This window comes from Fistularia commersonii, chromosome 26 (genome assembly GCF_037954325.1).
Source record: "Fistularia commersonii isolate RoL2024-O1a breed Wild chromosome 26, RoL_Fcom_v1.0, whole genome shotgun sequence".
NCBI classification, from domain to species: Eukaryota; Metazoa; Chordata; class Actinopteri; order Syngnathiformes; family Fistulariidae; genus Fistularia; species Fistularia commersonii.
The window spans coordinates 5,094,412-5,121,992 of NC_141309.1; the positions used below are offsets into that span (position 1 = coordinate 5,094,412).

The window sequence follows — 27,581 nt, forward strand, 5'->3', positions numbered from 1 at the left end:
GTGTAAATATTTCATGTTACAACGTGGAAACCAGCGGCTCATAGACAAGTGCAGCCTATATATGTACACATATATTTATTTATGTATTTTTAGCCGGTGCGACTTATATTCAGGTGTGCTCAATAGTCCGGAAATTACGGTTATTGTAAATCTTTGAGAAAGTGGCATTCAAGAACAATTATTCCCATATTAGTGTTGGATTACTTGGTTTATATTTAATTTATGGCTCTTGTAATATTTTTTCCCCCTTCCCAACACAGAAATGCCCTGAGAAAGTGCCAGGTTGAAATAAGTAAGCAAATCAATAAATAATATAGGTCATATAAATATGAAGAGATGAGAAAGTTACTAAAATGACAATTTTACATCAACTTTTTATTTAGTTATTTAAACATTTTTATTTTTATTTGAAATGATAAATGGTTAAATCAAATCAAATACACAAAATTTGTGCTGTTATAAATAGTAAGTAACGATGATAAACATATGAAAATAAAAGTGCTCACTGTTGGAGTCAGTAAGGGGAGGCCAAGTTATCTTTTGTGGGGTTTAACTCGGCGCAATTCTAGGTTGAAGATTAAGAAAATAAATAAAAACAGGGAAATGTACTGAACATATGCCTTTGCAAAGTACTTTGGGTGAAGGGTAGGACGACGGGAAACTATCTTCTTTATGAGCCTAATCACATTTCCTGAGTGCTGTATTTATTGTTCCAAACCCTCATAAATTTAGCCTGTCCAAGCTTTATGGCAGGCACGTAAATATCCTGGCCACGTTGTTTAATTCACATTGTTTAATTTCCTTCTCCTTCCACATTAGGAAATGGGATGTGCAGAAAAGAGGAAATTTGGTGTTATTCTTCCATCACAGGCTGTGCGGGCAGGACTCTCGCTTTTTCTCCTTGATTTTCCCTGTGATCTTTTGAGTTTGGGCTGTGCTCTTTGCCCATGAGGCTTACTGTAGTTTCTGAATTCTCAATCACAAGTGAAATGCTGTGCGACCTTTCGGTTTCTATTATAAAGTAAAGGTTATGCCGAAGAAACAAGAAAAAAAAAACATATATACTGCACAAATGGTCTGGCAAATGTTTCCTTGTTCTGTAAAAACACAACATGATGAAAGCGCTCGCTCGCAGGACCAATGCTTTCTGTGAAAAACACATGTTTATTCGTATAAGTAAAATTATATTGACATGATCATAAAGGGGGAAGATGCTCGAAGGGGCATTGGTCTGCAGTATCTCCATGTATTGATGAAAATGCCAGCTGATGCTGGTGAATTTACAGATGAGGTGCTTGGTGTCATTTCTTAATCATTAACTGTGACGTTCCCCGAGACAGTCAAATACTTTTCCCAATCCAGTTGCCACGAGCCGAATCAGCAGGGACGCTTCCATCGCCCCCCCCATCCCCCAAAACCAAGGCCATGGTGTGGACCGGTCTATGGACTAAAAACGATTTTATAAGCCAGTAAGTAAAAAGATCGGTCTTTCACTGATGAAATGAAGATCTTGTATGCTATATATGAGTCTGCTTTTTCTGTCGTTTACAGCAACCTGTGGAAAGTCCCTAGAAGGTGAAAAAAAACAGGGAAGTGGATGCCTCTGACGGCATATCGGGCCACGTCTGAGAAACTTGCAGGAGCAGCAGTTTACAAATACCGTAATGAAAAAAAAATGCATTCACTCACTCAGGAAATATGTCACTGAATCTTCTCAGGTCTCTTGGCAGCTTTGGTCATGCAAATGCCTGTCACATAATGTTTATGCTGCGTATCTCACAATCATAAGTCTACAGTTTCAGAGGGCTCGCTCAAAGGAATGCTGATGACTTGCTCTAAGGGCGTTTGTGTTGGCGCTGCACAGTAAATTGTTGCAATGATGCATCTTTCACTCGCTCTTTCAAGAGCTGCTCTCATTCATCTGATATCTAATCTCAGGCTTTCTGTTTTTGTTCAATGTTTCTTTAATTGTTAAGGGAACCACGAGTTACACGAGCAGAACATTGCCAGTACATTACAAAAACATTTTGGCATTCTGCATGCACTGCCACAGTAAGTGACTAGTCTTTGTAACAAAGGCGCTATTTTCATTTGTTTCAAAATGTAATTAAAATGGCCTGTAGTCCTTTAAAGGGAATATGGGACTTGTTTAGTCCATGTAGCATTAAAATTTGGTGAATTTTGCAACTATATTTGCATATTTGGCTTATAAATTTCGACTTGCAGAAAAATGTTTGCCTCTTTAAAAGATGCCCGATGCTTTCAATGAACAATGAAGTAACTCAGGATAGTTTAAATAAGGAAAAAAAAAATACGGAATTGAGTTGGATTTCCCTCCATCTGGACGAGGTACAGTTCTGTCCTCTGTTCCAGAAACTTATGGCATATGGATTTTACATGCAAATGTAATCATCATGTCAATCTATTTTAATCCAATGAGCGTCCCAGCAGAGAACAATCTATAACAGTTAGCCTGTCATTTGTTATGTGGGGGTGCAAGATAAACAACCAATATGATTCATGTGGGTTTGAAAAAAAAGGAGAAAAGAAGAGTCATTTTCTACAATTTAAATCTGTTTCTGATATTTGTTTCACTAACCTGAATACTGGCGTTAATTCAGATAGTGTAATACCACATGTTTGAAATACTCGTTTTGAAATAGGTGCAGTTTAAATATATAATCTGAAATTCATACAGCCGAGGTGCTCCTGACTCTGAGAGTCGATGACAGATTACTCTGAAATAACTTATTTTAAGTTTAAGACAGTGATGTCCGCATTCTGGCAAGAGAAAGACAGATGGTCAGAGCGGGGAGTCAAAGAAAGTTCTTTGTCAAACCGGGGAGACCTTCACTGAACAGAAGGGGGGCCCCCGACACAACCTTTCACCCACGATAAATCGGTGCTGAGATCCGTCCCCGACAGATCAATGCGCACCTACCTGCAGAACTTTCTGCAGCCTATAACTCACCTGGAGAGGTCAACAACCCTCACCAGGTCACCAAGACTCCAGTCCAATCCACAACTCAGGTGAACTGACGGACTCCTTCCAAAAATCTAAACTATGGCTTTACAATCCTCAATTCAGAAATTCAACTCACGTTTACAGCTGCAATTCTTACCTTTGTTTCCCCAGTGACACATGCACTAACATGATGACGCCTGCATTAACATAACAACTCCAAGTCAACCTGATTGCTGCCCAGTGACACACACTCACACTCACACACTCACACACACACACACACACACACACACACACACACACACACACACACATACACGGGGTGCAAGAACTGATGAGGCCTGTTGAACACGAGGTGAAACATCTTTAACACAGAGGAATTGCCATGACAAGATGTGAGATGGACATACCATGACCTGGATGACCGAGAACTTTCACCGACAAAACTTCATCTAAGCTTATCCACTCTAATGAAATATTGAGAGAGAGAGAACGGGATCGGTGCCAGACGATTGTTGTGTAAGTTGAAATGAGTGTTTTTCTTTAGGAACTGGTCTGCACTGTACATAAGAATCTTATGTTAATGTGTCAAAAAATATAACAATATCAACTAAGACAGAGGAAATATCGAAAAAAAAACAGATTGCGATCACTCCCTCCACCCACTACAAGATCTATTTATTGATATCATAAAGCTTAACCGAGTAGTTTTGAGGTGTCGAATGAAGATTTCCGAGTGTATTATTTAAAAGAAGCTTTAACAAAGTGTCAGGAATGTGACAGGGTTCATGAAGTCGTCACCTTTATACCTGAGCAGATGGCAGCTGGTGGTCCTTAGACGACGGAGGACTATTTTGAGTTAAACATAACCCCGAGAAGCGCCGAAGACCCCGACACTCTGTTGACCTAACAGTCTCTTAATCATCCATGGCAGACGCACAGTTGTCAAATTTATGAGCTGTTCGGCAGAAAACAGCTGTGGCTGACAGATCTACTGGTGGATTGGACTAACCGGGGGAATTGTTTGTTACGCAAAAATGTATTTATTTGATACATTTATTTGTAATTTGCTAATGTTTTTATCTATCTCTTTATTCATTCATTTATATGAAATGTTACGGACCGCCCGACTGCGACATGCTTACTCCACAATGCTTCGATATGAACATCGCTGAAAATTTACAACAGGTTTGTATTGCGATGTTTCTTCATATCTGGGAATAAATATAGCAGCCACATAAAACTGTTTTGCAGGAAATTTTGCTTTAAATTATTCAGGACACCCAACAAAAGAAAGCACAACAAATAAAACTAAAATAACTGCGATGGGTGCAACAGACTGCATGGTAGAACAGTTACATAGACTAATAATAACTGTGCGGTACAACATTGACATCAGTTTTATGCTATCTATGGTAACGTAAGTTGGAGACGCAAGGTTGTCCTTATAATGAATGAAATTCATCAGAACAAAATGCAAAAAAAAAAAAAAAACGAGAGCATCCATTACAGATCATTATCATACCTGGTTAGTGAGAAACCAGTGTTTCAGATGGACATTGTAGGTGGCATGTGTTTTCTATTGAAAACACATCTGGACACCAGCCGGGGAGAATGATGGACCGGCCTCGATGGCCTGACGGAGGAAAATCAAGCAGGCACTCTAGTAAGTTCTACAGTAGATTTACTATTGTCATTTATTATGGTGGTGTTGGCAGCCCATGGGAGATCTACCAAATGTCTGCTGAAAACAGACCTCGGAGTAAAGTTTTCAAAACACGTGATGGAATAACCAGAGCATGAGACAACAATGCTTCTCACCAAATGTCCTTATAAGGCAAGCAAACAACTCTTTCATCATCACACTGACTTTTTTTTTTTTTGGTGGGTTTGCTTTTCAACTTTTCCAAGTTAATATTGGTTCCATCAATCCATTTTGGCAGCAATTAATTCTGTCTCTACAAATATACCTCCAGGGGTGCCCAGTACAGCCATTGGGAAGTCCCTGGGGCATTTTTGTTCCTCATTGTCTATTGCACAGTCTTTGTTACAACCTGCCTCGTACAGAATATTGGGTTTCATTGGTTCTGTGGGGTTGAATCCACTGGAAATCAGACTGAATCGGATGGGGGCCAGAAAACAGAAATAAAAGATTGTCTGCTTGCCAGGCTTCGTCTTTTCATTCTCTCAGTAATATTTGACTTAAACATGACTGAATTTCTGAAGTCTAAGTGTATCTTTCATGCCTCGAAAAAAACAAAAAACAAAATTGGTTAACCTAAATAACCTGAATTTAATGGTTTAACATAATTTAAAAGCAATGATGTAACTCATTGATATGCATGATGAAAAGAGAAATCAACTGCCGCATTCATTTCTCTTTAATTATAACTATTTCTGCTATTATTTTGTTGTTTTTGCTCGCTGCAGATGGGTACCCTCACGGGAATATGAGCAGGGCAAAAAAGGCAAAAAAAGAGTCTTCATGACCGCACATAGCTGTGAGGGATAAGTTCAGTATTGGCAGATCTTCAAGGGCTGTGCATATAGCATAATCCGTCTTTGTGAATATTCAAAGTTCTACTCATTAGATTAAAAAAAAAAACAACTGAATAATAACCTCTATTGTGTCTGAGCTAGAATTATAAAGACTTTTGTCTTAAATGAGATACATGGCTCAGGTGGCAAGCTGACCGCTAATTGCACGGTTATGGGTTCAATACTGAGCTTGACCTAATGCTCCAGATGCCTGAAATGTCAGCGTACCTTTCTTTTAGAATCCATCTTTAAGTTGAGCTTAGAACTAAAAGAGATTTATGCCCATCGTGAACTCCAGGTTTGACGACGGACTGAAAATAGTTGCAGTCTTTGATGATATCTGAAGGTTAAAGCATGTGAGAGTGATGTGCGCTCTGTTGGGCTCAGACAAAGAGACCACATGTGGTGGCAATACTGCCACTGCCATCGCATCATTATCCACAGCTGGTATAAGAGTGCACGTTTGTGTGTGTGTGTGAGTGGCAGAGGGTGGCTGATTGGATCAGGCCAACCCCAGGGGAGAATGTGGATTTGTTATTTTAACTTTCACCCCCACATCACCTGTCTCTCTTCTTTATCCACACACCACTAGATACATATATACAGAAAACACCCACAGCCCTTTGCTTCATTGACACAGTTTGAATTTGAAATAATGGCGTTATGCATGCCTGTTTCAAGATGCCGATATAAGTGCAATCACAACCGTGCACGTAGCATGCTCACACACATACACACACACATGAACACCTTCACATGAATGCAAATACATGAGCACAAGATGTAGGTTTGCCCTTCATTTCAACTGTGGCAGGATTGAATAAAAAAAAAAAGAAGTTCAAAAAGAGTCCATTCTTCTTTTCTTCAGAGAAAAGAATTGGCTTTCTTTTCAAAGGGATAAAGGTTTTGTCTGATCAATTACTCTCATGTATCATGTATTATTTCTGCTTGATTCATTAACTGAGACTTTCATTCAGCTACAAGTACATTTCAAAGCATTTGCCTCCTATGCATATTTCCTGCATATTTGCTCACTATTCACTACTTTCCATTTCATGCTTTGTTCCGTTACAATACTGCAATTTCTGTGTTGCAAGTAATAATTTGAGGTCCATTTTGAAGGATAAGGTGAGGCGTAATTTGATTGCTAGTCACTACTTCTATGAGAGCTACAGGACTAGCCGACTATGATTGGTAATATCTCAAAATTGAGTTTGTCACAATACAGAAAAGTTAGCCATTCTCTGCACCTGATTACTGAAAGAATAAATGAATTAATAAATATACAAACTGACTTTATCAGCTCAGTACTGCTCTAATACAGTCAGGAAAGCAGCAGTAACTGCTAATCTAATGTTGCTGAAGAACCTGGTGATCAGACAGTTAGTGTAAATTTTGAAGTACCACATCTGGACTTTACAAGAACCAGACAGAATCTCTGTTACTCAAGGTTGCCAGAAACTGGTCAGGCTAACATGTATTTCCAAGAAATATAAAGAGGACAGGACCCTTGACATGTAACTTTTTATCTAAACTTCATGTCTGAAGTTATTCTAGCAACAAAAAACAATGGAGAAACACAAAAACAGGCTGTATGACTTTAACAGACAGCTGCATGAGCTGTGCCTGGACATCTGCTGCTGCATGCAACCGGATTTAGTTGTAATTTAATTCAAAGCAACGTCAACATGTGGAGTTTGTCGCGTCCATCAGATGATGAGAACACAACTTTTAAAATGGTTCTTTGCCAGATAAGGTTTTAAAAGGTGTAAAGATAGTTTCAACATTTCCTGTCCATCACTCTCGGGAAGTCGTGACTGAGTTCTCTGCTTCAGCTGCATCAGCTGTGTGTCCTCAAGTCTGAGGGAATACCGATTCCCAGGGCAGAATAGATTTGTTTGTTTGTCCTGTGCTACTGTACTTGCATCACAACGAACTCCTTATGCAGATATAAATTATTAATTTCAATCTAACAAAAAATATTCATAGTGTTTTTTTTTTTTTTTTTCTTTCCAGATGGCTATTGAGCCTTGATTGTTTCTGTCTGATTGTCCCTCTGCATCCCTCCCATCGCGTCCTTAATCTATATAATTTTTCATATATTTTTCAATTGTGGTTGAAGATGTTCAGCAGTCACATGCTGTGAAATAAGAAGGAAAAAAAGGGAAGTGTAATGTACTGCTGATATCTATTGAGATATGCATCTGTGTCTGGTTGGGAAACAGGGACTTGGCTGCATGCTGTGCAAGATAAAAGTGGGCTAAGATATAGAGATATAGACTCGCTTTTGTTTCGCTGGAGAACTGCTGAAAATGTTTTGAAATGCAAAGCTGTTACTGAGAGCAAAACATTATAGTCTCTGTGTCACAAGGAAAAACAGTATAAATCTCACAAAAGCAGAACACATAGCAGACCACAGAGCGAAAAGTGAGATAACAAAGCAAAGCATATCTATGACTAATGCTAAAATATGACATCCTTTGTAAAGCCACTACAAATGTCTTGTACGAGACTCGATAAGAACACAGAGATACAAGAGCTATGGATTTAATCAGTCCCTGAGTCAAAATGTTAATGTCTCAAAGTAGCAGCGGCGGGCAGGCGCAAACATACAAATACACAAAGAGAACAAGAAAAGCACAATGAAGATGGATGGAATCTTGCACCGCAATCAAGCTATACTGTGAGTCTGGGCCTCTGAATCACTCCGGTAATATGTTTGTCACTGAGGATTATCCTCTTGATTACCTATATTATCAGGATCCCTATAAGACCGCAGATAAGTGGGTTAAAGAGCTATCATAGCGATTACTCTACCTATGGGTGGGTGGATATGAGTGTGCATGGGGCGCCTCAATAATTCCTGCAATCCACCCGGGGAGTGTGTGTCACTTCATTTCATGGTAAAATCACACTGAGGATTTTGGACAGCAAGGCTGGGGAAACAGGATAAGGACGATCTCCAGGGAATCAGGGAAATCGTCCTCGTATGGCCTTTTCAAATGCTTTTCAGGTCCGTACCCTAAAACATACATTACTGCAGATTCACAATACGCGTGCATTTAATTTCAATTCGGCACATATAATCTTATTCATGATCGTCCGTGGGATTCACGAAGAAAGGGATAAATGACAAAAAATGTTGTATGGAATTGAATAATTATCATAATAGTATTAAAATGTAAATTTATCTATGCATTGAAGTTAGCCTAACATGACTAATCCGTCCTCAATAGCATATGGACTTAAAACACATGCCGCCAAACTTGCCAAACTCATTATTATTGGCACGGAATTGCATCTAGAGAGCCATCACTATAATTGGCAGGCTTGTTCCCATTACTGAACACTTATGCAGGCGCATGCAGGCATACAGTATGAACAAAAGACACATACACAAACTGCACCGCCACGTCTCGAAGTCAAGTCAACACAAAATCAGTGGAAATTTAAGTCAACATTAAAAGAAAGAGTGATGACATAGGTTAATAGAAATGATAGGGGAACACAAAAAGACAGAAAGTGATGCCAGAGTTACAAAGATATCGCAGCAGAATGACCGGTGGGAAAGCAGTAGAGATGGGAAAAACAAGGGGGAGAAGAAGAAAGATGAGTGGCGGCAAACAACACCATCTATCTTTTCTCTTCAGCTGGAATCATCTTTTTTGCCAAAAAAAACAAAACAAAAAACAGACGATTGGCCATAACATGGTGTGTTTGTTTGTTCCTTATAGTGACAGATGCCACACACACACACCTACACAAACACATGCACAGCAGCCGCCCCCTGATGTGCAACTAAGTAGAATAATAATCAAGCAATTCATTAGTGCAGTAACAAAGGCCATTACTGGCTAATCAACAATCTTCAAACTCAATCGGGGAAAGCTAATAGAAATTTAATCCAACAGCACGCATGTATATGAGGAGGCTCGTGAGTGTGTGTGTGTGTGTGCGTTATGTTGTGTGTGCAGGGTTATAAGACAAAATTATTTCTCTGTGGTGAGATGAACACGCGATCATTGTTGCATCGACATTTTATAAAAGAGCACCCATCAATGAACTGTTTTCTTTTGGGTTGGATACAGCGGTAAAACCAATGTCAAAAAGAGTTTCAAATTATATTGTAACTCAGCAGAAACTGTGACGTAATAAGACAGAAAATAAGCCCCCCAAAAATGAATGATTGGAAGAAAAAAAAATTAATGAAAAAAATCAATTGTAAAAAAAGGATTTGGAATAAATGTATATACGATTGCAATTATAATACAGGATGGGGTTATAATTCAGCAGCTTATATATGCCAAGAGTGATTATGAAAATAATTTCCAGTGGAAGCTTTGTTGTTAGCATTGAAATTGGACTTTTGCAAGGTAAAATTAATAGCCAGGCTTTGCATGTTAATCCATTCCCAACAACCCCACGGTTCAATGTATAAAAACAAGTGCATATATTCAAAAGCGAATCATTGCAATTATTAAAGTATATCACCTCAGAATAAGAGTCTAATATTATTGATGAAAGACTTGAACAATGACTTGAATGCAAGAAAAAAATGAAAGCAAAAATTCAGTGTGTCACATGCAGTGCGGAGAACACAAAACATAATGCACGTCGACAATAACATTGCAGTGACAAATAGTTGATAATGATACCCTTGGCGTGAATTGCATTGATTTTTATTCTGCATAATATCTGTGCCATTCACATTCCACTCTTAATTGGCCATATGTCCTGGTGTTTCTGTCTGAAATTTCGCTACACTTGGGAGGTGATTAAGACAATACTGCTGCCCACTGATACTGTGGGGACTTCACTCCAGCCACAGTACAATACATAGCAGGACTGGGTAGACTGGGCAGATTGTGCAGGTTGGACGTCAATGTGCCTGCGTCTGAGTGTGCATGCCAACATGGGATTTCAGAGTCTGTGACAGCTTAATTAACTAGATCCAGGCGAGTGACATTAAGACCCAATTAACCACAGTGACATAACTGGGTTGCCATCAACAATCCTCCCACTCTTGTGATTTAAAAACACATCTTATAGCGGTCGCTTTTTGAGACTTGTTCTCGAAATGTTAATTGCATTTGGCATATAACGTTGTATTTATTTCAGTCAGACAATATATAGAGAGAGACTGCTGATGTACAACACGTTGAGAGGAAAATAAGGTGCGTTCTTGTCATTTGTTACATATAAAAGGACCAAAAATAGAGGGAATTCTCAGAGGAGTTGTTTGTATGGACAACCAAACATTCTCAATGCTCTTGAAAAGAGTCCCGCTTGCAGGACCGGTTGTGGAGTCAGTCACTGAGGGAGAAACACATTTAAAAGTGAAAGAATTCCCGGTGTGCATCAGAGTGTGAGAAATAGCCGGAGTAGTTCTCCAAGGTGTCCCAATAAGACAGAACTGGGACACAAAGGACACTCAGCTGGGCTAGGACGTGGCTCCAAAAGCCTATTTATAATGGGATACCGGACCCCGTCTTACATATACATCCGATGACTGATGCAGTGCACGCACAGTCACACAGACTTTACTCAGCTGTGACTTGTGCTTATGAGAGTGACTCTTACAGAGTCACTTTCATAAGCACACTTTCTGCATGATTCTGCATTGCATTTTTAACACCTATAATGATCTGGAGGAGAGGATGGATGAAGTGAAAGCATGTGCAGGAGAGGCAAGCTGAGGAGAGGAAAAGGAGAGTTGTTGAGTTTTAAAGGAGGTCACAGATGTGCTGAACAGAAAGCTGCATTGGGTTTCTGTAGGGATTCACACACATGCACACACACACACGCACACACACACACACACACACACACTGAGTTTTACCGCTGAGATTTAACACAGGTGCAGATGCTTCACAATGATCTATTAGACTCACCCTCTCATGTCAACATTCAAGAGTGGAGAGAGAGAGAGAGGAAAAGATGGATGGGGAACAATCTCCAGAGAGGGCCGGATTGAGAAAAGTATTTCCACGGCAACGGTGAAGGAGGGAGAGAAAGGGAGTTGGGGAGGCAGTGATTATTGCGGAGGAGGATGAGGAAACAGGAAGAGTAGGCAAGGAGGAGATATCTGTGGGTGATCCATTAAAGCTAACCTGGCAATGTCAACAAATGGAGAAGGCAAGGACAAAAAAGGGAGCGTATGGAGGAAGAGAGAGAATACGCTGTAATGAAAAGGACAAATACGAAGTAAATGAGAGGGTAAGGGAGACCGAAGGAGACAGCTTTATTTCCATACAATGTTTACAATTAAGAGAAGAAGAATGGATGGGGTAGAGGGAAACAGGTCTAAGTTGCTGAGTGGAGAGAAAAAACAGGGGGAAAGAGGAGGTGGGGAAGATATAGGGGGGTAATCCATTAGAGCCAACACCTGGGAAAACAAGAGAAGGAAAGTGAAAGTCCTGCGAGGAATGTGGTGCAGAAAGGGAAAGAAATTAAATGTGCTATAAGCAAGAGACAGGGAGAAATTGGTGGGGGTAATATTTTACCCCAAACTGTATCTTTGGATGTTCTCTGTTGTGAGGTGTGTGTGTGTGTGAGAGAGAGAGAGAGACAGAAAAAGAAAGTTAAAAAATAAAAAGATCCATGAGTAGGTGGTTGACCTGTGCATCCCATCTCCTATCAAAGACCGAGGCTTTTAATTCAGGACTGACAGCTGGGCTGCCGTTAAGAGACGGGGACGTTCAAAGGAAGGCCTTACCGGGGGAAAAACGCGAAGATATATGTATGAAAGATGTAAAGTTGAACATAACAGAATTAAGATCAGGTATGGGACAATCTGTCTTCAGCCTTCTTACATGGCAGGAACAGATGTATAGCTGGCCCGCATACATGTGTCCTCTATATTGTTCATTATTTGGAGCATATCACAATACTGTTAATACTTAATAGACCTCCGTGGGTTCACAACTCCCGAGACATATTTATTCATATTACTTTAGATAAAAAGTGGATATTCTGGAAGTTTTCCTTGTTCAAACCGGCGATATATGTCGAGCTAAATTTCATTTGCTACGTTGATTTTTATCTATTCTAATATTATAATATAGCTTAATTCATTATTAGCTTAAGTCGACGGGGAAAAGAACACAGACGTGGCAGAAAGAGGGAAAAACACCCTGACTAATTAAATGTACAAAACCAAATGTAAGACAAGTAACTAATTATGAAAAGAAGGAGCTGGGGATGTGCAATATTAAATAATGAATAAAAAATGCAAATGGGAAAGCTATTGAGGGTTGTAAAAAAAAAATATATGGCCGCGGATAGGGGACAACTGGAGCACATTGGGGGAACATTTCTCCAACAGCTGCCGATTTTGCAGCAGCTGGACTTGGAATTAACAGAATCACAGAATAACAGAATTGGGGAATGTTGAAAATCATTTGGTGTTTCTGAAAGGAAAGTGAAATATCAATACCGTCTCTTCTTCTATGACAGAAAGATGTGCGATCGTTGGTTCGTCCCAAGCCTGGAGGATTGCGAGGAAATGCTTTCGTGAGAACTAGATCAAACATAACGGAGCGGATGCACAAACTAATGGGAAAGCAATACTGAGATTTATTTTTTGGCCAGTTAGTTCGGTTATTTTTGTGTTTCTTTCTTTCCTGAGATAGCATACGGCATCTTACCTTCTGGAAAAACATGGTAGTAGTAATTTCATTTCACAGTTATGTAAATGTGAATGAATATAGTCCAAACAACGGATTTATCGTAAGGAGAGGGGTTTTGTGGTAAGGCGGACATACAGTAAGTGTTTGGAAAAGAAATTCTATGGAGATCACCTCGGCTTTTAAAGGGAGAGGCTCGCCCATGACTGACTTCCCTGATTGCTCAGAGTCAGTGATGAAAAGATTGACAGTTTGTTAAACCACTGAAAAGACTTGTGAATGGATGCGGGTCGGCGCAGTAAGTGTTGGAACCCTCTGTGTCTGTGCCTTTCTTTATTTCTTTGGATGGTGATGCATTATGCTGCTCCTGCCAAACCCTCCAGTTTTTTTTATTTTTTTTAGTTTCTTTTTTTTTTTGTAAGTGCTTTAACATTACTAACGGCAACAACAGATGGCCGAGTGAGGAGGGAGGAAAAGATGACATGGCTGAATAGAGAGACAGAAAGAATTTTACATTTCTTGAACAAAGTGTCGAGGTGTAACATAAAACGTAAAAAAAAGAGCCCCTGTTACAGGCAGTACTATAATGTTTTAAATCAATTTGAATGAATTATCTTGAAAATAGATTTAAAAAAAAAAACATAAATTAATTAATTGATAAATGCCTGCCAATGTTACAGGATTAGAGGGTGAATCTTATAATTTAGTGATTGAAATTCATCAAGTTACAAAGTTTTGAGTAGTGAATGAAAAAATTAGTTTGCAGCTACAAGTAAAATTAGGCTTCTCTCAGAGGTGGCTGGCCTGGAGCCCCGCGGCCTCTCGCTACCGGTCCCCCTCGCATCCAGTGTGTAAAGAGCTCCGCTAGAGAGTTATCCTAACTTCAAGTGTCAAAGTCAATACCCATTTGTCAGACCCTGATCCAATCATGCTATAGTGACTCACCTGTAATTGGATGAGGAGCAAAGGAGAATTCTAAGAACAGCGACGGCCCCTTCGTGGAACAGTAACTCATTGTAAGTAGAGTGATTTACTAGGTCGCTTAAACACAACGAGCCATATTGAAATGATCCCATGAAAAATGTAAAGAAAAATGTAAAAGCATAAATTTTAGGAAATTAGCTTAAGATTTAAGCAAGATTTATTCAATCAAATGAGGTTCTGCTCGTGCAAACACGGCATCTGAGTGCGAACCTTGGCATTCCCTACAGTCATGGGCACTTCTTCATGCTTCGACTGTGTGTCCAATATGAGCCACTGTGTGTGTGTGTGTGTGTGTGTGTGTGTGTGCGTGCCTGTGTGCGTGCATGCACTTTCCCGTGCATGTCAGAGCTGATTCAATATACAGTGTAGGAGTGTTGATGACACTCCATAATCATTAAAGCATGAAGAGGCCCTGAGATTGGGGGCATACTAATCCTTTTTAATTGACTCTCTAGTTATCTAGTGTTATTAAAACCACCCAATAACAAAATCAGCTTTGCTTTATTAGCTGGGTCAGCCAAACTATGGAGACCTCCCAATTTGGCTCATATTCTGCTAAAGGATGTATCAAACAAGGTATGAAATGTGTAATGCTGCAAAGCAATAATGATCAAATATCAATTGCACATATTAACAAATGCATAGCAATACATCCACAAATATTATTGCATTTGTATGCTTTTTTTTATTTTCTATTATATAATATTTTTTATTTTACTGTAATATTTGTATTTTGCCATTTGATATATTATGATTCTAACAATAAAAAAAACTTAACTAACATTGTTGTTATTGTCATTGTTGTATTATGATACTATTGTAATATAAATAATAATAATAATAATTATTATTATTATCATTCTATAATAATAATAATTATATTATTATCATTATTATTATTATTATTACTGCATTTTACTGTACGCTGTATGCAGCATACATTCAATGTCTCACTCTCAAAAACACAACAGTAGCCTATATGGGGAGCGTATTATTCCTTCATGGTGTCCTAAATCATTACAGGAGTATCTCATCACTAAGTGCTGTCTATCTGCCTTTGCCAGATCACACTTAAGCAGCCTTCAGTCTTCTAGCTTTGAAAGAATTATGCTTCTGAAATCAGCAAAGCGTCAATAGTAGTGAGTGCTTTTTGGCAGTGTTTGAGAAGCTAACGTTTCAATACATTCCAAGTGTGTAAGCAGTATCGTGGTAGATGTGGCTCAGCAAAAATGTAGTCATATTTAATTTCACGAACCACACAACAGAAGTTGGCTTGGTTGGATGGTTGTATCGAGGTTAGAAAGGCTTTCATAATCAGGGTGTAAGATCCTCTATTATTACAGACATCATCATGCGATGAAATCGTATTTCTAAAACGGTCAACTTTACACAAAATCTGGATTCCACCCAGGAATACTTTTAATCTGAATAGTGACACACATGAAAGCAATTAACAGTTTGCAATTAAACTTTGTCAGTTTTTTTCGGTCCCAAGTGATGAATTTACTGTCTCGTTTCCTCAAGGAGGTAAGCATATTAAATTATAAGTACGGCTCTGGACTACTTTTATAGTGAAAAAATGACAACAGTTAGATTTATAATCTTTTACTTGGATCACGCTCCGGCTTCTGCCCCGCGACCCGACTCCGGATAAGCGGGGGAAGATGGATGGATGGATAGGTAATTGATATTCAAATAAACTATTTACTGATCGTGCACATTTGTGCGCTCTACTTTAAAAATATTGAGTCTTGCAAGGTGTTACAACTAATACAAGCTTATAGAAGAGAAACCTTCTTTTACTTTTTTTTTTTTTTTTTTTTTGTCACTGTTGCACCCAGTGTCTCAACATGGTGCCCATTCATCCCTGACAACAATGTCAAGAGTGCCGAGGGCAGCAGGGGTAGCTGCCTGACAATGCAGCACACTCCGCGCTGTCATGTCACTATCAACCCGCAGCGTTGTCTCTGGAACGTCAAAAAGACACGCGGCGTGAGAGAGAGAGAGAGACACATTAATAACGGACACAAAGTCAAAAGGACTATGAAAGGGGAGAGAAAAAGGAGCTCCTAAAAAGAAATTGTGAGAAAAATAAAATGGCAGAGAACAGCACGGATATTGAGCACCTAGAGAGATACTCACAGCAAAATAGTTTTGGAAAAAAAAATGCAAGATTTTCTTGAGAAGGAAAAATGGGGGAGGAAAAAATGAGCAAAATAAAGCAATAATGTGCGGTCATGAAAAAAGATTAATAAATAAATAAATAAATAAAATCACTCGGTCCTAATGCATTTAATGGTCTTCTCTGTCACTTTAAGGCAGGCATTAAAAAAAAAGAAAGAAACACAAATTGCGAAGGCAAACGATTGAACTGTGTGCCAAGCCATTGAATAGGTAATGGAAAAGAAAAGAAGCTGTAGCTGTTAGTGTATTCATTATCTCTGTCTTATTCAGAGTCAGGCATTCATCCAGGCCACCAATACCACAGGGAAAAACAAAGTCATCACAAAAAGTCCAAAACCTCAAACCATAGGAAGAGGAAAAAAAATAAAAAAATAATATATATATATATATATATATATATATATGTGAGGATCGCTGACCAAATGTTTAATTCTGTTTTAGCTTTGAGTTCGAACTTTCAGAAAACCATGTGAACGGTATATCCTACAATTATGAAATGAAACTCTTGATTGTTGAAATATTCAAAATAAATATAAATCTATAGTGCTAATTGTGAGACATTGAAAAGAGTTATCCATATGCACTCTGAAAAATATATGTGTGTGTATGTGTATATATAAATGTATAATGTGTCCTCAGACCTTGCAGTCTTAAAGCACTTTACGCTATAAAGCATTGACATACACACTCACACACACACACACACACACACACACACACACACACACACACACACACACACACAATGATGGCGGAGAGCTGTCATGCAGTTTATGTGCAGTGACTGGGAGGTAGGTGCCTTGCCCAAGGACACTTCAGCATGCATACATGCACACATATATATATTTACGCACATATACAGACACACACATACACACACACACACACACACACACACACACACACACACACACTGTATATGTATATACACACAGATCAATTCTTTTGTCATATATACATACTCACACACACACACACACACATATATATATATGTATACTGTATATATATATACATTTGATGCCTGTGAAAAGTGATTGACTCATCATTTTATTGTTAAGGCTTCCCACTGTTCACATGGCCTCTTAATTTCCCCAAAATCACGATCCATAATTAATATTTTTTTCATCAGTGTTAAAGGAAAAATTGTCACAATGAGGTTATAAAGTGTGTGCCGTGCACAGAGTCAAGGAGTCAGTGAGATAAAGCACCGTGTTCCATGTGAGTGTGTGTGTTTATCTGTGTCGCCACTTGAACACCACTGCGCGCACCATTAGATAATGATTGTAATCCCGCTCAACATCAACGTCATCATCATCATCTCGTCGGAATACATTCGTGGCCAAAATACGAGTGCAGACAATGTTTAATGTTCTTCAGTTTTCCCATTTGTAGATTACTCTTCACTAATAAACTATCAGAGCTGCTTTTAAATAACATTAACACTATTTCTATAAGTCATCTAAGCAGTGGAAAATATTTATATATATCTTTTTTTTTACTAATCTGTGGATTATGGTGATGATTTCTGACAGAGACAGAGGATCAAGGTAAAATGTGATGGGAGATGAGCTGTGGGGTTTTACTATGCGAGCTTAAAGAGGATTAAGGTAAGGATCTATTGGAGAAGCGGCATTACATAAATTGTTTTTGTGCAAAGAGCCACACAAATACACACAAGCAATCATTGTCACTCATAAACACAACGTTACACACGTACCGTTTGCTATGTTTCTAAAGGGCAGAATGAACTTCACAATGCTAAAGGTGGGGTGATTTTAATTCGTCAGGGATGGCAGGCACAACAACGCGCAGCACTTCGGTTGAGGGTGGCGGGCCCAAACTTTGGCCCGATCTCATTTTCTTGGTCATTCTCAAATGCTGAATAAACATAATTTATGACGTATCATAGTTCTTCACTTAATAAGCATTTTGGTCGCATTTTTGGAAATATATTTTCTTTAAAAAGACAAATGCGCAGGGGCATCGCGCTCCGAGAGGCCCGAAAACAGTTCATTCTTAAAGGAATTCAATAGACCTGCTTTATCTGCAGGCACAGGAAGAGAGCATGTCTTATTTATTAGACAGTTTAATTCACACTGTCACCTTCACTGTCCACTTTAAGCACTCCACCAGCACCACTGTGATAACCCCGGGATAGAAGCTGCTAGTAAACGTCAGTATATGACACATGAACACTGGTGACTGCAGGGACTGAAGAGTAATGTGTGTAGAACTGTATACAGTGGACTGTATGAGTGTAAGAGTGAGGTAGCCTTGACTGTTTGGGCCACACAAAAGTACTGATGCCTTCTGACAGAAAAGTCTGCTGTCATTTGTGTCACAAAGAGTCATTCATGCACAATGACACACACACACAAGCGCACGTGTTCACACACACACACACACAAATACATACACACACATTTTTGCTACACTCAAAGGATAAACAAAGGTCAATCTAAGTTTTATCTAGCCTTACTATCAATGATTTACAATATAAGTTGACGATGATTTTCGGTTCAAGTTGTAGATATATAAAGAGAGAAAACGGCATGTTCGCATCTTTGAAAGATTGATGGAGCGTCAATCTGCCGCATCCCAGATGTCGGGGTGTCCGCCGGTTTGTGAGCGACGGCGATGAATACTGGACTTTGCCGAGAGCCGCCTCGTCGAGACATGTCACGCTACGAGTCTGAGTCCGTCACGTCCCGTCGTAAATAATGAATTGTATCATTTTGCTTTAGTTTTTCGGAGAGCTTTTCGCTCCCAAACTCGACCTAACTTTAACTGCAGCTCTGGCAATGAATGTGAAAATCTAATTCAGGGTAACTGAACCAGAAACTGAACCAGAAATAATAAGAAAATCAACAATACTACTGATGATAATGATGAGTGACTTTTATTATTATTGCCATTTTTTTTACTCTCATTGCTTTTATTTGTTTTGGACGTTGTTATTTAGGAGGTAACAACCTTACAGGTCAACCTTCTCTTATATACAGTGGGATTAAAGTGAGCTTCGGTTCTGATTCTTCAAGTGTGTGAACTTGAAACCGTGGATCTGCGGGAGCTTACGGGCTGTCGAAGTCCATTACAGTAAGGACTCTTTCAGCTTCAGGTTTCAGGGTTAATAGCAGTATTAGTTTTGATTTTTGGTTGAGGTTGGGGTTTATTAGTAATGGGTAAAGTTAGGGTTAGGGCCAGAATGGGTTTTAGCAACTATATTTCTGTCAAGTATAGAAGTCCAAAGGTATGTTGGGCAAAGGCCAATAAATATAGTTTGAGATTATGTACCTTGGCTCAAAATCCATGTTTACAACGCGTGTGTCTATGTCATCCTGCCTCACATGAGAATGATGAATCATGACCGAATATAATAAACTAGATTAAATGAAAAAGGAAAAAAAAAAGAGTTTAACTTTCACATATAATGAATTTCCTGCAGTGAAGTAATACACTCAGACAAATAATGCCTCGGAAACATTGGTCGTAAGCCATTATCCCAGTAAATAACTTGGACTAATTTACGGTGTGGATTGAGTGGTTAAGAATGTGACAGGAACTTGACCACACTCCAGACCCATATCCAGTGACTGTGTGAAACTGTGTGTGTGTGTTTATATGAATGTGTGAGTGTGTTAGGGCTAGACACGTGGAGGGGCTGTCACCACACACTAATGTGTTTATTTCACTGCAGCTGGGGCAATCACTCACACAGCGAGACAGACAGACACACACAAATATTCACACAAGCGCTGAAAGTCTCTCTATGTCCATCTTCCTGTATGACTGTCTCTAACAAACAAACAAACAAACGTTTTCATATCGGAATTTGATCACACTGCCGAGAAGTTTTCCAAACTTCTCTCCGTACCACATCTTAACCGGTTAAAACTGCCCCTCTCCCCCCGTCATAAATCAGTATAACAGCTGTTTCCACTGACAGCGCAGAGTGAGCTGTACTTGTTGCAGGTTTTATCGAAATCATTGTCCATAAATCCTTTCCAGTTCAACTACCGAACCGTCCCCTTGACTCCAATACCTTTTGAGCCTTTTTTTTTTTTTTTTTAAAGATAATCGATCTGATTTTGATTTTTCTCAGGGATTTCATTGTGTTTATGACATGTGCGCTGAGAGTTTGAGCAGAAAAAAAACAGTTTCAGAAGGGCGAACGTTCCATCGATCCGTATATAAATGTTTTCTTTGCGGTGTTGCACGAGGTTTTTGTCTTTTAAAGCTAACGTTTGTGTGACGGTTAAACGGACACAAACACTTGAATGACTCATGCTGCGTCCAACCTTTCGCTTGAAGGATGCAAAGAATACACATAACACGTGAACGTACGTGTGAATACGTATTCGTCCATAAGAAAGCCAAAGCTTTGATGTGGCATGTTGACAGCCTCACGTCGCCAGCTGGCCATTATAATACGGGTATCGCATGTCGGGGCACCAACCCCATCACGTTGACAGCTTTACAACAGTCCCCAACTGGTCTACACAGAAACCTCAACTACTAATATTAGAATGATTTTAGTGAGGTCGCAGGAAGCCGGCAGAGAGGAGCTGTCAGTCAGTGAGAAAAGGCATATGTCTATAGGGCGAGACAACAAAGAGAAAGAGGTAAACGTAAATAGTGGGTGTTAAATGGCAAAAAATGATGAGCTTTGATGGGAACGGGAGGAAAAAATAGAAAGTCTGGCGAGATAATAATAGGAAGTGAAGAGCTACAACCCGAGGTCATCAGCAGGTTTCAGACCTAAAGTCCTCTAATCAGCTTCAGCAGACATGAGGCCGACCGATCCATTTGCCCGGAGATCCCATTACGACAGGAGAAAGGAACGGAAATGGTAGCAAATTGAACACGCTCGGAAAAAAAAAGCTCTCGATGTATGTGTGTTTTTCTGTGTCTGTGTGCACGTTTTGGTGGGTTTCACTGGTTTTTTTTTAATTTATTTTTTTATTATACTTTATTAATCCGGTGCGAAAATTCCACTCTGCATTTAATCCATCATGGATGATGAGCAGTTGGCAGCTATTTAGGAACACCAGGGGAGCACTTTGGGGTTCAGAGTTTTGCTCAACAACACTTCGACTGGCTGGGAGGAGCAGGGAATGTCGGGTTCCAATGTTCGGTTGCTCCCCGCGCCAGGCCAGCGCATGTACGTGCATATGCCTCTGGTATAAGAGTCACCCTTTGTGTGACTATAAAAATACGCTGTGTTCATTCAGATGTCAAAAATTAAATGCAGTAAGAAAGCATATATTATGCAGGAGTAATGAATGATTAGAGGGGGGATTTGTTTCCAAGATTTAGTGCCCTGTGTGTGTGTGTGTGTGAGTGTGTGTGTCTGAGAAGACGTGCCAAAAAGTGGAAAAACTGTGTCCTTGTTTGAGTGCTGAGGTTTCTATGGTTCCTCCCGTTGAACCGATGTCACAGTTGAACCAGTTCATTTGCGTGGAACATAAATATGATTGGAGAAGGGCTACGGCTAGAGGTGGACGGCGAAGATGAAGACGATCACTCTGCATCTTGCAGAATTCTCACATTTTCCCTTTTTTACCTGACCTTCATCTTTGTTTCTCCTCAAAACCCACTTGGATTTTTCCATGTAGCCCTCCCTCCCTCCCTCCCTCCCTCCTCTCGTTCCTGCTGTAGTTTTTACACCCTCCGTCCCTCCCAAGAGGAGCTCTGTACTTTGGCGCAATTGAAAATGACTATCAAACCCGGAGGAGCGAAACCTGATTCGGAAACTCCTTATCCAGCAACACAGCCGTCTTCAAGTGTTTCGTGGCCCTTCCCGAGTGACCGACTAAATTGAATTATTTCTTTTTATACATTCAGGTGGTAACACAGTCAGATGAATCGAAGGGTGTAAAGAACTATCTGAAGTGTAAATTATGTTCTTCACTTCACTCCGAGTCCTCGGGGAGTGGAAGTGACATGCGTGGCTGTTTTAAAGTGGATGTTTATTGTGCCACATACTTGATGAGTGAATTAAAAGTCAATGCGATGACAACGCGCTCCAGGCGTACGACATCATCTCATATTAAGCTGTGCAACTCTTGATCACGAGTGCATGGATTTTACCCTCAGCTATTTTAGTAGCTTCACCTGTTTAAATTACAAGCGCATAGAGCACATAATATCTAACATACTCAGGAAAAGGCACCGTGTCGAATTCTTGGGTTGAAAAATAAGAGGTACGGTACGGGGCGACTGATTAACTTACCATCCTGCTTAAATGGTGACGGTAATTTCCCCTTACCCGAGTGAAACATTAAAATTACATTTAATGAACACGTATATCAATGGTGTTGACAATGACCATGTCAGTTATTCATTTAAAAAAAAATGCCCTTTATTTAATTACTCCAATTAATTTCTGCGCCTGTCGAGGGCACGGGTAGAGTTCGAGTGTCACGTAAGATGAAGTAAAAGAGAAAAGTAATGACGGCTAAACTTGTGAACTCTGAGATATATTCAGGTAACTTTTTGCTGCGCCTCAAATTGGTTCCCTCGGGACATTTCTTTGGATCAGTGTTACCTAAGTGTGGCAGGGTTTCCAAGCGATTGCCACTCAAAACAGAATCCAGAGCTCTTGAAAATGATTTCGTCCTTCCAAATTGGCATTGATGAATGTCATGAAAATGCGATTCTGTGATTAAAAGTGTCGCCAGTTCTGGAGAAAAAGCCGATATCTTTGCTCATATTTATGTTTAATTTGATTGGAGTTATTTCAAGCGGGTCCCTTCGTTGGAATGAGTAGAGGCGGATTTCTGCTGGTGTTTACAGGTGTGTTTTGCTCATGAAAAAAAAAGAGAATTTCCAACAAAAAAACAATCAAACCGGTTATGATCCCCTCACCCCACCTCCCAAATTCAGAACACGTTGCTCTGTGAAATAATTGCAAAAGGGAAACGGGTCTGTTCTGTCGTATGCTAGTCACACGAACCGGGAAATTCAAGTGTCACATCTGTAATAACCCACTTCTCCCAAGCACTTCCAGGTTACTTTTCAACATCCAAAGTGACTTCAGATTTTACAACTTTTTTTTTTTATTTTTCTACTTTTTCTGTCATATGTCACAATCCAATTCCGTCTGTCACTCCGTTCTCTTTCGGCCGGCACTCCTTTCCTCAACCTTGAAAACAGTGACGGGTTAACCTTCAGGCTGAGGGTGATGCTAACGTCGCACGTACCTCTGCAGCTGGTATGCCCTCTGGAGGTCGACACTGCAACAGCACTTCCTGCTCCAGAGACACTTCTTTGCCGAGGGGTTCTTGTTCAAATGACTTCTTTAGGTCTGAAAAAGACAGGACAAAAAATTTCATATTTTTGTAAAGGAAATGCTCGTGATAAAAATTCAAGGATATAAGAAAAAATTGATGTTTGAGGATTTTTTTTTTTCCCTTTAAAGGATAGCACACGTTAGATGTTTTGGAACAGAGAAGCCAGACTGAGATGGTTGGGTCATGTACAGAGGAGGGATAGTGAATATATTGGTAGATGGATGTGGGAATTGGAGCTGCCAGGCAGGAGGTCTAGAGGAAGACCAAAGAGAAGATTTATGGACGTAGTGAGAGAGGATATGAAGTTAGTTGGTTCGAGACAGGATACAGAGAATAGGGTTAGAGGGAGAAAGTTGATTCACTGTGATGACCCCTGAAGGGAAAAGCCGAAAGGAAAGGAAGAGGTTCGAGCGTATACACGTACAAACACACACACACAGATCCAGTACACTGTCGAGATCATCAATATTCACTATCACACTGACAAATTCAAATCCTGAAAAGGGTAAGACTAACACATACACTGTCAACAAATGCAATAGATGGATCGATCCCAGTTGTCACTGGCAGCAAAGATACTCGGAATGAAAGTTGAAGGACCGCTAGCATCGATATTTGAAATGGAGATGCAAGGATGCTGCCAAATCTACTGGAATGTCAAGTGAATGACTTTTTGTCACGGCCACATCTAATACCCGATGTTCGCAATAAACGACTGCAGCACCAGAGGTGTTCGGTGGCTGTTTGTTTTGTGCCGATGAAGCAACACTTGAGAGAGCTCTGCAAATGAGCTTTAAGATTAGAAAAAACAAGTCAATGCACGTGTCCACATACACACTGACACACACACACACTCAGGGCTAAAAGCACACAACTTGAGTGCTTTAGTTTCTTCTCAAAACAGATAAACTGTGGGCCGCTTTCTCGTATGCTTTGCCTCTGTCACCAGGCCCAACATCTAACCCTGCTTTCATTCCATATGGACGTACCAGAGCTGCAGGATCCCAAGCACGCCAAAGACAATAAATGATTCACACTAATGGTCCACATGCTGGGACAAATGACAGCATTACAAATCAGTGCGGAATGTGTCGCCATTTTTTTTCCCCCCCAGAACATTTCAGTCTGCGTTGCGGTGAGGAAAGAAAAAAGCCCACAGTAGCTGAAAAAGCAATTATTCTTCGGGCTTAATTAAAAACAACGGTAGATGGTCAAACAAAGAGGACGGTGAGAAGGCGTTGTGTACAAAACCACCGTGGGTGGAAAGATGGATGTACAGACTATTCTAATGTTTTCATTACGGGCCTACACAAACACAAAAATCATACTTTACATGAGATTGTGGGTAAAACGTCTCCTTAGATGTACAACCGGGATGTTCAAATTTTGTGTTTTCAGGTATAAGGTAATCCCGACATGTAATGTGGTTTGCAAACTTATCAAATTACTTTGTCCTTTTCCATTTCATGCAATTAAACTTTGGTGGCGAATTAAAACATAACCCCTGCCTCTAAAACTCCCAAGTGTGCGATTATATGGTATTAATAAACATATCCCTGTTTTTTGTGAGTGAACTTAACATATGTTAATATAATTAACCTGTCAGAGCAGAGGGGCCGTAAAACAAACTGTAACTTGAGTGTGGCGGACTTGTAGCAGGGATTACAGGGTGACGTTATTTATGGCTCTGATCAGATGGTCTGTCAGATTTCTAAATCAGAACATATGGTGGAGAACAAGCAAAAAATAGGATAACATATTTCTTTATTTTCATTTAGCCTTTCCATTTTAATCCTGACCGATATAAATACATTCGTTTGGTGCTTGGTGTGTTAAAACCAAACATTTTATCATCCTAGGTCCTATAACAGACAAATGAATGCAGGATACTAAGGATAGCAACATAAATATATGAATAGTTTTGCTGAAAAAATAAGTCGTCATTCTAATAACTAATAACTAATTTTGATTATAACTTAAATCCCAGCTCTCAAGGGAAGACAAATAAACTGCATATGAAACTTACTTTTATATGCAGAGTTGAAATTAATATTGCTGTTATTTAATATTATATAATATATAGTGTTGCAAATAAATAAATACATAACACATAAATACAGATGAATATAAAAAATTGACACGTTTTTGAATTGTATTGATTAAGAACTTAATTTACACATTAAGCTAAGTATATAATAAATGATTGGATCTATTATTTGATGTTTTGAATATTGGTGTCAAGTTATGCAATAATTAAAGTAAAAAAAATAAATTTTCGCACCTACTGTACATAATTTTTGCTCGATGACACACAACATTTTAAAAATTCTACTCAGTCAGTTTAAGCCCGGTAACTGTATGGATTTCATCAGGGATCATCACAGTTGGAACGTAGGAGGTGAAAGAGTGGAGTCGCCGAAAAAGTCCGAACCGCAGGTGGCCGAGGATTAAAACGTCACACTCGCAGAGAGAAAGCGGTGCAGATAAGTCACGAAAGCGCGTTGTCAAAAAACAAAACAAAAACCTAGAATATAGAAATGAACACAAAAAGAATCTTCATATTCTCTCAATGTCTCCCTTGCAACAGTCGTATTTATCTGTTACGCAACATTGGTTTTCTGCATTTAACGTTCTGGTCAGATCCTTGGATGTGAGAGATGTTGTATATGTGTGGGAAGAAAAGAGAATGCAAACTGTCATCGTATTCTAAAGTATATAATCAATCGTACAATGGCTTTGTACCGTACTTCCGAACTTGAATTTAAAGCTTGAGGGCAAAGAGTAGACATTAAAACAATAACTTGATTTTTGCCAAGGATCACTCAACTCTGATTATCTCCATCACTGTTATCTGGGTCTTTTCAGGAAGAAAATAAATACAGCAACCTGATCCAGCAGATGTCTTTTTTTTTTTTTCTATTTTGAATGAGAGTCTGCAGTAGCCCAGCTTTACCAAATTTGGATCTCCAAAGGAATTCACAGCTGCCACAAACAAAACACTCCCCTGGAATTAACAGACTGGACCTGCGACCGCCGATGGGACGTCCAACGGAGCAGCCAATCAAAACAGCGGAATGCATGAGGCAGAGCGGGAACTATGTACAACGTAACAAACTCCATGCTGCTCATCAACTGCTGTGGGAAGTAAACACACGTTGTTGCTTTTTTTACTTTCTCAATACACTTTAGACCCCGCGGTTGTCTCAGGATTATGAAAATAATATGCCTCTGCGTCTACATTTGGAGAAAAGTGGTTTCGAATTGCCATACAAAACCCGTTGGAGCTTGCAGAGTTGCCCATTGGATAGTTGGTTACAGTGATGCGACTGGTTTGTTGAAGGGGACCCATTATTGAGTTAAAAGAAGTGTTCTATTCAAAAAATGTCTTTTTATTTTTCAAACGTGAAACTCGATAATGTCAGAGAGTATTTATTTGTTAATTTTCACTCGTCCTACCCAAGCCATGGGCTCAATCTGCTTTCTACCTAAAATGGCTTCATCACGCCAGGGCAGAATATTGACATGCAAGACATGACAAAGACACTGATCGAATTTATGATCAGGGCTGGACTGTCATTGCTGCTGCAGTAAATTATACATTTAAAAAAGAAAAGATTTAATAAAGAGAATATGCACACAAACTTATCACCAATTACTTTATGTCAATAACAAAACAAACTTTTTTCCATCCACCCATTAACTATACTGGTTAGGTGGCAGTCAGGGTTTGGGCAGTAGAAATGCTTAATTCCTAGATAATGTAGATGTAAATTTCTAAATGATAGATTTAATATTTTCTACAGCACTTCTCTTATGCATACACATTATCGCTGAACGTTTTTGATACTGAGCAGCAGGTTTTTTCACTCTGTATAGTGAACAAAGCCTAGAATTAATATCCCCAGGGAAAAGAAATCACATTTGCTTTCTGAACAATCCCCTCTGTGAACACACAAACACGCAGAGGAAGTCTGATGTCTTGTTGAAGGG

At 39.5% G+C, this 27,581-nt stretch overlaps 1 protein-coding gene across 3 annotated transcripts in view; it reads right to left on the reverse strand.

The window, feature by feature from the left end:
* Positions 1 to 27,581, reverse strand: part of LOC147218313 (netrin receptor UNC5C-like) — a 173,827-nt gene that overhangs the window by 38,611 nt on the left and 107,635 nt on the right. For all 3 annotated transcript variants that reach the window (XM_086174322.1, XM_086174323.1, XM_086174321.1), the window contains exon 4: positions 23,502 to 23,605. In XM_086174322.1, the coding sequence (XP_086030448.1) occupies positions 23,502 to 23,605 (104 nt within the window). The remainder of the gene's footprint in view (positions 1 to 23,501; positions 23,606 to 27,581) is intronic.